Source organism: Calidris pugnax, unplaced genomic scaffold (genome assembly GCF_001431845.1).
Source record: "Calidris pugnax isolate Ruff unplaced genomic scaffold, ASM143184v1 scaffold49, whole genome shotgun sequence".
In the NCBI taxonomy this organism is placed as follows: domain Eukaryota; kingdom Metazoa; phylum Chordata; class Aves; order Charadriiformes; family Scolopacidae; genus Calidris; species Calidris pugnax.
The window spans coordinates 4,731,276-4,745,831 of record NW_015090798.1 but is presented as its reverse complement, the minus strand read 5'-3'; the positions used below and the strand labels follow the sequence as shown (position 1 = coordinate 4,745,831).

At 39.9% G+C, this 14,556-nt stretch overlaps 1 protein-coding gene across 1 annotated transcript in view; it reads left to right on the top strand.

The window, feature by feature from the left end:
• Window positions 1-13,861, top strand: part of SEL1L3 (sel-1 suppressor of lin-12-like 3 (C. elegans)) — a 32,932-nt gene extending 19,071 nt beyond the window's left edge. The window contains exons 12-23 of the mRNA XM_014937141.1: window positions 325-444; window positions 755-895; window positions 1,813-1,875; window positions 4,165-4,341; window positions 5,624-5,751; window positions 6,380-6,463; window positions 8,734-8,824; window positions 8,934-9,018; window positions 11,427-11,536; window positions 12,374-12,501; window positions 13,557-13,659; window positions 13,757-13,861. Of these exons, the coding sequence (XP_014792627.1) occupies window positions 325-444; window positions 755-895; window positions 1,813-1,875; window positions 4,165-4,341; window positions 5,624-5,751; window positions 6,380-6,463; window positions 8,734-8,824; window positions 8,934-9,018; window positions 11,427-11,536; window positions 12,374-12,501; window positions 13,557-13,659; window positions 13,757-13,846 (1,320 nt within the window). The 3' untranslated portion in view covers window positions 13,847-13,861. The remainder of the gene's footprint in view (window positions 1-324; window positions 445-754; window positions 896-1,812; window positions 1,876-4,164; window positions 4,342-5,623; window positions 5,752-6,379; window positions 6,464-8,733; window positions 8,825-8,933; window positions 9,019-11,426; window positions 11,537-12,373; window positions 12,502-13,556; window positions 13,660-13,756) is intronic.
• Window positions 13,862-14,556: the final 695 nt, after the last annotated feature.

The following is a 14,556-nucleotide window of genomic DNA, read 5'->3' as shown; positions in this document are numbered from 1 at the left end:
ACTTTTACCTTTTCTATAAGCAAGTGTAAAGATTTGGCTGTTAAATACCTGTCTGATGAGACAAAGTTATGTTAAAATGTCTTGGCATATCCTTTCAATGTAGAGTGGGCTTATAGCTTTGTACTGTAACGAAGATGTAAATGGTTTTTACACTGGATGTAAGGATGGTTCTTAATTCACTGGCCAGCAGGGAGTGGTGAGAATTTTAAAACCCAGAACTGATCACAGACTTCTAGGGATAAGCAGGAAATGGGCAACATTTTGGTGGCAGATGTATGAATTCATTGGGTAATAATTGTCTATTTCTGTTCACGTACTCTTCAGGCATTTGTTGAAACTATAAGGCTGATGGATGATGAACTGCTAAAAGCTCAAACAAAAGAAAATGGTGATGTCTTTATGTGGCTAAAACATGAAGCAACAAGAGGAAATGCAGCTGCGCAGGTATAAAGTAATGCATTTCCCCTTTCTTGGTTTCATACACACATTGTGTATGCACATCTGTAGGCTGTGTAGGAAAGTACCTCTGCACTTAAATCAAGCCAGGTAAAAAATAACCTTGCTGGTAGATTTAATGCCAGTACATTTTATTTTATTTATATTCCTGATAACTAGTTGTCTTCAAACTGTTGAGGGTGCTTAACTAGTTTCTTCACATATTTAAGATCCATTTAAGACTGCAAAAGTCCACTCCTGCAATTCCAGTTTCAATACCAGCATTTGTAACATTCGCATCGATGTTGTTTTCTTTCAGCAACGATTGGCTCAGATGCTGTTTTGGGGCCAACAAGGAGTGGCAAAAAATCCCGAAGCTGCAATAGAATGGTATGCAAAGGGTGCCATAGAAACAGAAGATCCAGTGCTAATATATGATTATGCCATTGTGTTATTTAAGGTAAGTCATATTTCGTATTTCCACTTCAAAAAAATCATTCCTATGACATGGTTGTTTGTAAGTTACCTACAGTGGCACGCCCTGAGACTCTATGCAAGTGCTTTTACATTTACTTAGAAAATCAATCAATAGTTACGAAGCTAATGTTGATTTTTACCAGTTATGCACAAAAATTTTTAAAAGGGCAAATTAAAAGCACTTTGTTGGTAGCCGGATTCAGGATCAAAACAGGTGAAGTGTGGATCCTAATTTTTCCAAATGGCTAAAAAATCTCAAAAACCTAACTGGTTAGTAGGCGTAGGCGTAGGCTTTGGTGTAGTGATGTGGGTACAAGTTCAATCCTTTCTTAGAATGCCCTTTATTAGATCTCTGGGAATTTGGATTTTTTTTAATAGAAATTAAATAGTTTTCTCTATGCAGTTGGTTTTTTCCCTGCTAGAAGCAGGGAAATGTTAATTTTGAGCACCCCTAGTCTGTTTGACATGTGCTTGGAATTAATTTGTATGGGCATCTTCAGTGTGATATCTGTGTAGTTCCTCTGGAGACTCTCTGACATCCTTTTTCAGGAAAGCTGAGAGCTCTTACTCATTGCCACATAGTGAACAATCTATGCACCTTCAAATGCTATTCATTCTTCCTTAGTTGTCAAAAATTAAAAGTTCTGTGATACTGTTTACCCAAAAAAATCACTTGGATTGACTGGTGAAATAACTTTTCCTAGACTGAATCACTGAGATTTTGTAAAACTGTGAATGAAGGATGAGCACAAAGCTGCTTTTACTATTGTAGCTATTTAAAGCTGAATAACACCTAATAAATAATAGTAGAAATGTTAAAATGCATTTTTCATGTGTATATGTGAATTTCCATCAGCCTGTATTTGTAAGCAGTGATTGTTTCACATAAACATTCCCTAGGGCCAAGGTGTGAAAAAGAATACGAAGCTTGCTTTGGAATTGATGAAGAAAGCAGCAGCCAAGGTAAAATGTAATAAATATTTTATTGTAAAAGTCCTATACCAGGTGCTAATAATAATAAACTCTAACTTGTATAAAGCGCATATTACCATAATTCTGTGTAAATACTAGTTGCTTCTCCCAGTATCTTTACCATGAATGGTGAAAGCCTTATTTCCCCAAACTGGGAGACTAGACCACTCAAAATTTCTGTGGAAAAAAAATAATTCTCTCTACTTATAACTTGATACTTGCAACTTGATGATAGTTAAGTGACTTGGGGAGTGAATAGTTGGTCCAGAAGTATGGTTTTGCCTCCTATTCCTGAGCACTTTTTTCTAGACCATACGAGGTATGTTTTTTCATGGGGGTGCCTACCAGGTTGGAGTTTTTGACATGGTGATCTCTCCGGAGTCAGGTAGGGATAACTGCCAGCTTGGAAAATCCATGCCAGCAGGCTTTGCTATAAAAACAGAACATCTTTAAGTTGGAAGGTGAATGAAAAAAAGTAAAGATCTGAATGCAGAACGGTGGCTTCCTGGCTCACCACCTGTGAACAGTAGAGGTTTATGGTTCTCTCTGCTTAGAGTCAGAACTCCTCCAGGGGATGCTGGTGACTGGAAAAAGACTGCATGCTCTCTCTCTGGCCAGCTCTTCTCCACTTCAGGCAGAAGACCTGGGTGTCCCAAAGTTTTTTCTGTAGCAGGAAGAAACATTGACAAGCACCAAAGAGAAGCAGACTCACTGCATTTAATGATCTGGTACAGTCAGATTATCCAGGCCATAGAATCATAGAATGGTTTGGGTTGGAAGGGGCCTTAAAGATCATTCAGTTCCAATCCCCTGCTCTGGGCAGGGACACCTCCCACCAGACCAGGTTGCTCCAAGCCCCCTCCAACCTCGCCTTGAACCCCTCCAGGGATGGGGCAGCCACAGCTTCTCTGGGCAACCTGTTCCAGTGTCTCACCACCCTCACAGGAAAGAATTTCTTCCTGAGATCTCATCTAAATCTCCCCTCTTTCAGTTTAAAACTGTTACTCCTCGTCCTATGACTCCACTCCCTGATCAAGAGTTCCTCCCCATCTCTCCTGTAGCCCCCTTTATGGACTGGACTCTATCCCATAAGGTCTCCCTGGAGCCTTCTCTTCTCCAGGCTGAACAAACTGAGCGGCTTTCACAGTGTGATCAAAACTCCCTCGACTCGGGATCTGAGGGACAGATTTCAGGAGGCATCCTGGAGACAACAATTTCCTTACTCTCCTTGAACCCAGATACTTTATTCTTTTTATGCTCCGCTGCACATTTTCTATACAAAAATAACATTGTTGAAAAGTTTAACTGCTTTTACATTTTAGTGGGTAAGTTAGTAACACTGTTTAAAAAGAAAAGGAATCCTTTTTCAGAGAGCCTTTGTAAGTGCCAGTCGTATGCAGTTCTTTCTGCAGAGATCACAGAAGGAGACTGTGCAGTGTAGAAGCCAACAGTAGCAAGAAAATAATTCGTGTTTGTGCACTGAGATTTTTTAGGTATTTTTTACCTTATGTTGCTGTTCTGGCATGGTTGCTATTAAACATATGTTATAAAATAGGAGTAAATAGCATGTTCATGTTTATTGGTACAGAGTAATTTGAACTGCTGGTGTATTTACAGCCACCATATGATCCACCAGTTTATGCAAGGAGACAGTGACTCATTGCAACCAAAATAAAAACTGTCCCAGGCAGGTTTTCTCCCCTTGATGCATAATTATTGATGCAAAGATGCAACTTAGTGCTATCATGTAACACTATCTTGAGCAGATCTGTATGTTGGTCAAATACGTTTTTAAAACTACATCGCAAAGTTCTGCATTCACTGCTTCCTATTTATTCTTAGGGAAATGTTCTAGTTTAAAAGAAGTGGGGTTTTTTATTGCTAATCCAGTCAGCCAGGTTCTGGGTGTTCATTAGAACAGGTGCCCCTTTTTGGCTTTGCGGAGGAAACAGGTGAAAAACAGTCATAGTCTGATTTTGTCCACAAGTGCAAATCCGACTGCTGACACAGCTGAGACTCTGTGGAATGAGATGACATTGGAACCTTATTCCTTGCTCTTAATTTGAGACCACAAGGAAGAATTAGAGTGAAAAAACCCCAGCAAACCTTTATATCCCTTAGTCCCGGATGAGTGTCATTTTGGCTGCATCCTTGTGCCAGGCATTTAGAATCTGGGCAAGGTCATGAGAGCACCAGGAGTCCAGGAGCAGGTTGGAATTGTGATGTGACCCAAAGCTGAATCAAATTTGTGACCTGAGACTGCTGTTCTCCTTCCCCAAGGGCTTGCCCCAGGCAGTGAATGGATTGGGATGGTATTACCACAATTTCAGAAGAGACTACAAAAAAGCAGCCAAACACTGGTTAATTGCTGAAGAATTGGGAAATCCAGATGCATCATACAACCTCGGTGTCCTTTATTTAGATGGGATTTACCCTGGAGTGCCTGGTAGAAATCAAGTGAGTAAATATTTAATAGTCCTATTTCTTACATCAGGTCCAGTTTAGAAGTTTTTGCTTCATTCTTGAGACTGCTGTGTGATCCTTGCACTTCCTCCCAGTTTTAGATTGGAAAGTATATAGGGGAAGGATGCTTTCCATGGTAGATGAAGGCAGCAGAACCTTGTCCCTCAACTTGAGAACGCACAGAGCTTCTGTGAACCTCAGACCTGCAGTGAAAGACCTTCAAGCCAGACTTGCAAATGTAACTGTTTAATACAGCCCTGTTAGACTGCAGTGTTTTGGTTTGTCTTACTATGACACCACCCATTTATTAACTTTTCTCATTGATGTGCAAAATTAATTTTCCCCTAATAGGAAGGATCTACTTTGGTTCCATTTCTTTTAATTAACTGGGTTGTTTATGACCAACAGCACAAACATAGTGAGGTAGGCTGTAATAAATAATACAAGCAGACCTTGTGCTTGGGGCTAAAAGATGTTTCCAGCATGAGTTCTAAGATCTGGATAAGCTCCAGACCGTGAGCATTTCTGCTTACCAACGTGTGCCTTTGGAAAACACATTTTCCTTCCCCAGGGACTGAAATACACATTTCAGAGTGGATGGATTATAAGAGTACACCTCAAAGTGCCCAGGTTTCTTTATTCACCAAAGCCATGGGCAAGGAGAATTCCTTTGTTAAGGCTTTGCTCATTCACAGAAAACATATATAGATAGTTAAAAATGTCCTGAAATAAATCACTTCAGGCTGTATTCTGCTTTGATTTACATTACAGGGTTTCTGAGGGTAAAACATGGGGAGTCACCCAGCCCTCCTGCAGCTCTGGCCCTGCCTACTCAGCCTGTTCTATCTTCTATAAAGCTGTTTCAGAGGCTTGAGCGCTGGGGTTGTGCTCTGCTGGATGTGCTCACAGTGTCCCTGAGAGATGTCCCTTTCTGGGTTTCATCTTCAGGATCCCTTATTCATCTCCCTTCTAGTGAATAACCAATTTTACCTCTGTCAGTGCACACAGGACTTGTGCTGTCAGGGGTTAGTGACACATTTAGACACTTTTCTATTTGACATTCCGTATGTTACCAGACCTTTCTCCCACTCAAACTATTAAAAAGTTAGAAGAAAGGAATTCATTCCAGCTAAATACAGTAAAAGTAGTTAGACTGGCTTGCCCTCATCAGCCGTTTGCCTCTTTTAAGTCATTTAATTAAATGAGTCCTGGGAAATGACACTCAGTATTAACGTTAATGATGCAGAGTTGTTAATTGTGTCTTGTTTCTTCACAGACAGTTGCTGCACGCTATTTCTATAAAGCTGCCCAAGGAGGACACATAGAGGGGACTTTACGATGCTCTCTGTACTACATCACAGGAAATATGGAAGACTTCCCTAGAGATCCAGAAAAAGCTGTAATGTAAGGAATGAAACCATTTTTTAAAGGAGAACTATATTTCTGGTGGGATTATTTTAATTATTGGTGATTTTTAAGTCCGTAATCTAAATATCTTGTACTTCACAGTGCTCACTTCCTTAACAAAAGGTTCTTCTCCAGTAAAGTTTGATCCACATGAGTATGTCTGTTATTTAAATGACCAGTAGATTTTGAGAGATGCTGAGTACTTTTGTACTTTTCCTTCTGGAACAACTTGAAAGTTACAACTCTGAGAGGCTGTGTTTAACAAAGCCATGCTTCTTTGATTTTCAAGAAGTATCAGGGTTCCTGATGTGGTAGAACTGGTATTTTACATCAAGAAAAAAAGCAGATAATTAGTTATAGCACATAATAACTTATGATTGTTTTCTTAAAAAAAAAAATTTTGCCAAGAAAATACATAGGATGTCTCTGATGTGCTCATGGAGATGAATGAACAAAACATTCAGTCAATAGTTACAAGGCAGTTACTGTGAAATTCCATAGTTTATCTTCTGGAAGAAGTCAGAAGGTGATCCCATATGCCTGTTTGTCCTTTGAGCTGGTGTGAGTTGGGATAAGGTTACTGGAGCTCAGCTGTTCATTTATTATTCTTTGTTGTTGTCTACAGCTGGGCAAAACACATTGCAGAGAAGAACGGCTACTTGGGTCATGTCATCAGAAAAGCTCTCAACGCTTATCTGGAGCTTTCATGGTATGTTTGGTTTTGTTCTCTTCATTTTCTGCTTTTCACTTACTTTATAGCATGGTAAAATAATTAACGTTGGGGCATCACCTCAAAAAACCACAAATAGCGACAGCACTGAAATCGGTAGCGAAACACCCACTGACATAAAATAGACCCAAAGCATAATTCAACAGTTCTGGCAGAATCGAGTGGAAAAAGGGAGTTTGTAGAGTGAAATAGTGTTGTATCTGCTGCCTGTGATTTTCATCCTGTAGTACCATAGCATGTAATGTGCTCTGGATTAGCCAGAGGGGCGCCTTCCACTTTTAATATTAAGAATTAGAATTGCCAGGATTGGAAGGGACCTTTCAGATCACAGAGTCCAACCTCAGCCTAACACTGACAAAAACCATCGCTAAACCATGTATTATGTCTGTTCCAAAACCATACTTTGTTTTCTCTCTTCTCTATAATTCCATGTCATGAAAACTCCAGTTGCTGGATCAGATTTCTTCTTTTTTTGTATGTGGTTAATATTATCTTTCCTGTAAAGTATAACTGGAAGCAACAATATCCAATGAGCCGTCCGAGAGGCTTCAAAATAGCCTCCAGGTTAATGCTCTGGTTTTTGCAGCGACCTGTCAGCATGAGCATCAGATGCTGTAGGTGCAGGCATCAGACTGTCACATGTGATTAAGACAATGGCTCGTTTAGGCCTGCAGCCTCCCCTTGCTAGTTCTTAATTAGTGCTCCAGGCTTAGGAGATCTACAAGAGGATGTCAGTGGACTGCTCTGGAGTAACCCATTCCTAGAAGAAGCTTCTTTTTATTCAGTCCATCACTGATGTTTCTCCTGAGACATGACCTCACTTTTCAACACTGGAAAATGCTGAGTTAATGTTTTCATAGTGTGTTCTGATGTACAAGCCTGTGACTCTACCCAGCTGTGTACAGCCACATGAAAGTCCTGTGCACGCAGCAGGTAGAGCATTAGGATCCCAGGAGATCTGGTCTCAGCCATTAGGAGGAGAAATCTTCTGGAGTCCCACTTGAGATGGGACTGTGAGTGTATGGGTAGTTACTGGTCCCGGTCATCTCTGGTTTTAGGAGTATGTTCATGTTGAAATCCTTTGCTTCTGAATATTTTTTCATGTCTTGGCGTTAGCAGCCACGTGTTCTACACACCTGTTAGTCGTGGTAGTTTGATCTTCAGAGACTGATTTAGAGGCCTCAAATGTACTTTCTTTTCTGAATTACCATTTGAGACCTAAGGATCAGAAGAACTAACTTCCCAGCTTCAATATCCTGAATTCCACCTGTGCTGCCAGGAATCCATTGTCCCAGATGGTTTTACAGGGCAAGTACAAGGCAGAATTTGTAATCGTGTAGAAGCAGTTGGGAATCAGGAGGTGACAACAGCTAATTCTGTAAGGGCAGCTGCTTTCACAATTTCATTTAAAGTTCCTTGAAGTCAAATGTACAGTTAACCGTATTTGTTTCTGGTTAAACAAACCACTGAAACCTTAAACTTGCCATGGTTTCAGCTTTGTGTTGTGGAGGAAAAACAATGGAAGTATGACCCTTAATTACGAAGCTTTAGTAGGAAAAAAATACACCAAGTGGTTTTTTTAAGGTTGTAATTTTAATTCACCTCTGGAATCATGACCAATGCTGTACCACTGGACTGTGGCACTGAACTGCTATCCTGCAAATGCAAAATTAGCTTTTATAACTTGCTTTACAGTCAGTGGGGTGCGTAGAGTCCATAGAGGGACTGAGACTGTTATTTTATTTACACGTTCAAATATAATGAGAAATAATTCCTGTTCCAAAGAGCCCATGCTCTAAAGAAGACAAGACAAACAAGTCTTAGAAATAAAAGGGTAAAACATACCAAAGTAGTACTCAGATGAATGTTTGACATATACACTGCAAAGTTAATTATGGATTATGTTTTTTTAAGTGGAGGAGGTAAGAGTCTTTTAAGAATGTTTTATCTGAAGCATTTAAATACATAATTGGGCTTAATATAGATTTGAGTTTACTTAGAGTAAATGCACAAGAGAGAAGACACTGCAAATTCTTGCCATCCAGAGTGGCTTGTTGCACCAGGCGTTGCCAGGAGATGTAGCTGTTGCTTGTGTTTGTCAGCCTCTTGCTTTTAAACCTACCAAAAATTTGCTCTTGGGTGATTTTATCATTGTATTTAGTGTGTGGGTTTGTTTTTTTTTAAAGCTATAACAAAAATGCATGTTATTTTTGCTATGTTTTTCACTAATTTATTTTGTCTGACGCTAGGCATGAAGCTCTGCTGCACTACGTTTTAGCAGCTGAAACTGGGATTGAAGTGTCACAGTCAAATTTAGCACACATCTGCGAAGAAAGACCAGTAAGTACATGTATTCACAACTCGGTCTCCTAAAAGGAACATTTGTTAATAATAATGTAATCCGAATCTCTTAATTGTGATATGAATGGATCCATTCTTTTGTTTCCAGGACCTAGCAAGGAAATACCTAGCAACGGATTGTGTTTGGAGATACTACAATTTCTCTGTTTCTCAAGTCAATGCACCATCATTTGGTATGTACAGGGAATTCTTTCTGCATTTTCATTAAACCTTTCTATGATTCTTTTTTTTTTTTTAATTTCAAAACCTATGTCTGTTACAACTTCCATGTGAGTGAGCAAGTTAAGGGAAGAGTAATCCCCACGTGTCATAGATTTCCTTTTTAGTGCTTCAGTAAGAATATCAGAGGTGAAAAAAATGTATTTTAAATGTTGTGTTACAGCACAGTGTTTCTGACAATGTCCATTTTGTGGCATGAAATGGATACAATTTGAATAAAAGAAAATAAAATAGAAAAGCTAGGCTCTAGACATTTAGGAGCCTGAGCAATTGACTCAAGGTCTAAAAAAAAAATAAAATAGTAGTAAACTTTAGGAGCTCATGCTGTTCAGTTTATCACAGGGAAAATCCAAAAGCAAATATACTTCCATATCATAATTGAGTCATGAGAAACTAATGAACTCTAAGGGATTCCTTATCTAATTTATTATGAGGTTTTTTTCTGTTAGGGTACAGAGTTTATCAACAGAGCATACCCTAGGGAACTAAAGGATTCTCTGTTAAAAAAAAAAAAGTTTATTTCTCCAGCTTTAAATTTTACTATATCTGTGACTTTAGCAACTAAGTCATTTTGATGCCTTTAAAAGAATTACTCAGTATTTGAAAACTTTGATCTGATTCTCTCACTAAAAGGTTTAATTGCTTTATGGAAAAATGGAGTGTAAAAATAATTCAAGCTGTTCATTTAAATACACAGCAGGGTGGAAACTGAAGCTCATTGATGCAGCCTGAAGCCACAGGAGCTGAGAATCCCTGTTAGCTTTCGGGAGGAGGTTGTAGACGCCTTAGCAAGGTGCAGTTTGGTGGACCCTTTGGCAGATCCACTGGTGCAGTCTTACATTAGAGAAGCTTCTGAAGGTCAGACACATGGGGTGAGATTGTAATTCCATTCGAGTAAAGGAGGGAAGACTTGCTGGGTTCGACAGGGGAAGGATGTTATTACTTTATTGCTTCCTCACATGAGTAATGTAAGGGGAGTCTTTCTGCTTTTCATAGAATCACAGAATGATATGGGGTTGGAAGGGACCTCTGGAGATCATCTAGTCCAACCCCCCTGCCAGAGTAGGTCCACTCAGAGCAGGTTGCACAGGAACATGTCCAGGTGGGGTTTGAATGTCTCCAGAGAAGGAGACTCCACCATCTCTCTGGGCTGCCTGTTCTGGGGCTCTGCCTCGGAACCCTCAAAGGAGGCTTACCCTCAAAGGAAAGAAGTTCCTCCTCATGTTTAGATGGAACTTCCTATGTTCAAGTTTTTGCCCATTTCCTCTTGTCCTGTCACTGGGCACCACTGAAAAAAGACTGGCCCTATTCTCCTGACACCCACCCTTTAAGTATTTATAGGCATTGATCAGATCCCTCCTCAGTCTTCTCCAGACAAGTCCATCAGCCTTTCCTCATAAGGGAGATGCTCCAGGCCCCTCATCATCTCTGTAGCCCTCTGCTGGACCCTCTCCAGCAGTTCCCTGTCCTTCTGGAACTAGGGAGCCCAGAACTGGACACAGGACTCCAGATGGGGCCTTACCAGGGCAGAGTAGAAGGGGAGGATGACCTCCCTTGACCTGCTGGTCACACTCTTCCTGATACACCCCAGGATGCCATTGGCCTTCTTGACCACAAGGGCACATTGCCAGCTCATGGTCATCCTGTTGTCCACCAGGACCCCCCAGGTCTTTTTGCTGTTGGGTCAGTGACCACTCGCTTCCTGGACAAGCTTTGCTATTGTCCACTGTAAAAACAAGTGGAATTTATAAGTAGCTGCTGTAGGTGGACAAGGCAAGGTGTAGAAGAGTTTCAAACCATTTGGCGAAAGGTCAGATAAGTGTAGACATGGCATTTTTTAAACTTTTTAGCACAGATTTGCTGGTCTTTGCTTCCTTCTAGACCTAGACAATTCTATACCTACCATTGTCGTGGGTTGGGGTGGATTTGAAGCTCATGAAGTTGTTGTACAGCAAAGTTCTGTAATGTTTGGGGTGGTTTCAGCCACCAGAGCGACAGGCACAGAACAAATGCTGAGACGGCATGTTTTCAAGTCTCATGAAGTTAGTAGGCCCAACCTGAATAATAAGAGACAAAGACAGTGGCAAGTGAAGAGAGAATGCAGCATAAAGTCTCAAAGTCTAGTTTTTTGTAGAAGTAGCAATATCATACACTAAATTAAAAAGAAACCATGAGAAATGTCCTCCAGGATATATATTTTCAGTGGGCAGACTGGTGTAAAATTGCCACAGAGACAACCAGAGAGCAAGAGTCCCTTTTTTGTATTTTTAATACTGTGCTTTAGATAAAATTACTGTTAACTTCTCCGTCACATGAATAGTTCTGTTTCTGCAAATAACTCTGCTACTGGTTTCTTCCACAGCTTATTTGAAGATGGGTGATTTCTACTACTACGGTTACCAGAACCAGTCCAAAGACCTGGAGCTGTCGATGCGGATGTACGCACAAGCTGCCTTAGAGGGAGACTCCCAGGTAGGACTGCAGCTGTAACGTGCTTGTAAAACATCAGATTTTAGTACAATGTGAGGATTTATCTGAGGCTGGTAATGCTGATTGGCCACGTCCACGCTGAAGGAACCCGCTAGAATAAGTTGTAATTATTTCCAAATAGCTTGTGGGTCAGTAGTTGCTGTTTTGTGATAAGAGGAGGTAAATGTAGCATAGATGGACAGTCCTAGAAGCTGAATGGTCTAATTCAGTGCTACCTTACCCTGGCACAATTGATCCTGTTGTGACCTTGGTATTTTTGCTTCTGCAAGGGGAAGAATTTATGGACTGCTGAGTTGTATTTCAGTCCTATCCTCTGCTATTTTAGGGTATAAACAGAGACTGGCCCACTTCCCTTGATCTATTGAGTGAATCCTAGGATGGGTTTTGTTCACCAACAAAAGCTTCATCTTAAAGTGCTTTATAATTACAAGATACACCCAGATCACTTTACCAAAGACATGCAGTTTTTCAGCACTGAGTTTACTGCCCTTATGCCCTCCTGAAGTGTCCTGGAATGGGTGCAATATTCCATTTTCCCTGTCCCTCTGACGTTTCCAGACAGTATCTTGTATGTGAATTTTTTAGAGGCAGCATAGTTGTGTTGTGCTTTGAGGATAGTAGGACAAAACATGACTGCTAATCTACCAAAGGAAAGAAGAGGTGCATGAGCAGCCACTTTAAAATATGAAAGCCAAACTGATGGGGAATCCTGTAATTTTATAGAAGACAGTTAAAATTATTTAGATACTTGATACTTACCTTAAATATAGACATGAAAATTTAATGGCTAAAAGCATGTATGCTTTTTTTTATTATTAGGGTTTCTTTAATTTGGCCCTTGTCATAGAAGAGGGCAACTCCATACCTTCCTACATTCTGGATCACTTGGGAATTGACCAGGCATTGCATTCTAGCAATACCTCACTTCTTCAGGAACTTTACTACAGGTGAGTCTTTTTTTCCCCTTAATCAGCATCTTCTGTTTTTCCATGTGAGTAACATTTACTCTTGGAGAACAGCAACTCTTGTAATTATTAACTTTGTTCACTTGTGTGATTTAAGGCAGGTTAACGTCAACATGCTCCAAAAGATTAAATGACCTAAATATATTTTAGTTTATGCCCCTTAAAGAGACCTGATCATATGTGGGTACCTGAAAGAGCAGAGAGTGGATTTAATGATTCAATATACTTAAGTTCCTAAGGGAGGCACTGACAATTTGTATGCAGGCCAAAACAGTCTTTTAATGATAAATATAGCATAATTTAATACAGAACTTAAAACTATGTAACTGGAATAATAGTGGTCCTTCCTATTTATTCCACAAAGATGTTCCACCCTGGCACAGACATAGTGGCACAGAATATTAGATACATGAGAAGGTTCCCTGCCTGTGCCAGCACTGCTCATGAACAAACCACCTCGAGAGCTCTAGTTCTGGCCCAGAATTTTGGTTTCCTTTGCCTGGGTAAAGCAACACGTGTTGGAAAGCACAGCTGGAATGGGAAGTGTACACAATATTTGTGGCTTTGTGGAATTGCCTCTCAGATATCTAAAGAAGGAATCCATGAGGCTGTGAACCAAGAATGAGTGGGGTTTTCTTGTGTTTTGCTCCTGCACTTGTGTGACCCAACAAAAGCAGGGATGTTGTCAACATTAAAACCTTATTTGTCAATTCACCAACTATCCCCTGAAACCCTTCTTCACAATTTCACAATTTCTACCCTAAATTACCTCCACTTTACATGAAATTACCAGTCAGATAAGCGGGGCTTCTGGGACCAGCTGGTCTATCTGGGATTGTAAATTCAATTGTAAGCTTAATGAAGGTAATCTCATATTTCTATGACTTTTTACTTCACCATCTGAGAGACAGTGATGATAATCTGCTTATTTCTCTGGGTTACTGAGGTTTGCTGCAAACCCGCTTTAGATTATCAAGTGCCAATGCCACAAAATTGTGGATGAGGACTAATTAGTTGATTTAATCTTCTTCTTGTAGGTGCTGGAATAACAGTAACCAAGATTCAATTAGTCCATGCTCATTAGCGTTGCTTTATTTTCATGTGAGAGTTTTCTGGAACAATATTTTACAGTCTACTCTGGTACGTATTGCTCCTTTGGTACATGCACAGTTAATTTGGAACATGACCTTGGCTTTACACTGCTCTAATTATGTTTTTTTTAAACTTACTGTCACAGATCTACTTCATGGGAACCTTTCTTTTATCTGTTCTGGTTGCATTTGCGGTGCAGTATTTTCAGTCTCTGCCTGGTAAGTATTTCTCATAGTAGAACCAAAGAAAGATGAGTGAATTTTTTATTTCAGTACAAACGTCAAGAATAAAAGCAGGAATTCTAGGTTGGGTAGAGGTACCTCTGAACAGCAACTTCTTTGACACACAAGTTTTTTTTTGATCACTGAGAAGGGGTGGATGAAGCAAGGCAAGTTTAAACCTGTTGGTTTCTAGATAATTTCCCTTAATAAAGGAGATCTTTGGTAAAAGGTAGGAGAAAAAGGAAGTTCAGAGAGCCTCTTCCTACCAGTAGAGAATTAGTAAATGCATTCAATCCTCATATCATAAATTAGAAAGGTTTGCTGTATGTTCTCTGTTCTGATGGGACAGAGAATATTGAGGGACAGAAAACCAAATGCCAGAGTTCAGTCTCTTAATGCTCCCCTTATTTTCTTACCTTATTGGAAAAGGTATCAGAGACAAAGCTAGTTTTTGGCTAGTTCATCTATATTGTGCAGAAGAAGGAGAAAAAAACCCTACCATCACATGCAGAAATGACGACTCATCTTTTAAAAAGCATTGCCGGATTTAACCAAGTGTTTCCCTTCAAATCCCAAGGCAAGATCTTGATTGGGAAGTTGTGAAATGGATATTATCAATTATGAAAAGAATTTTTTCCACTAAATACTTATTTTTATATTGTGGTTTAACCACAGTAGGCAGATTAAGCCTATGTCAGAAAATACTGGGTTTGGACATAGTTCT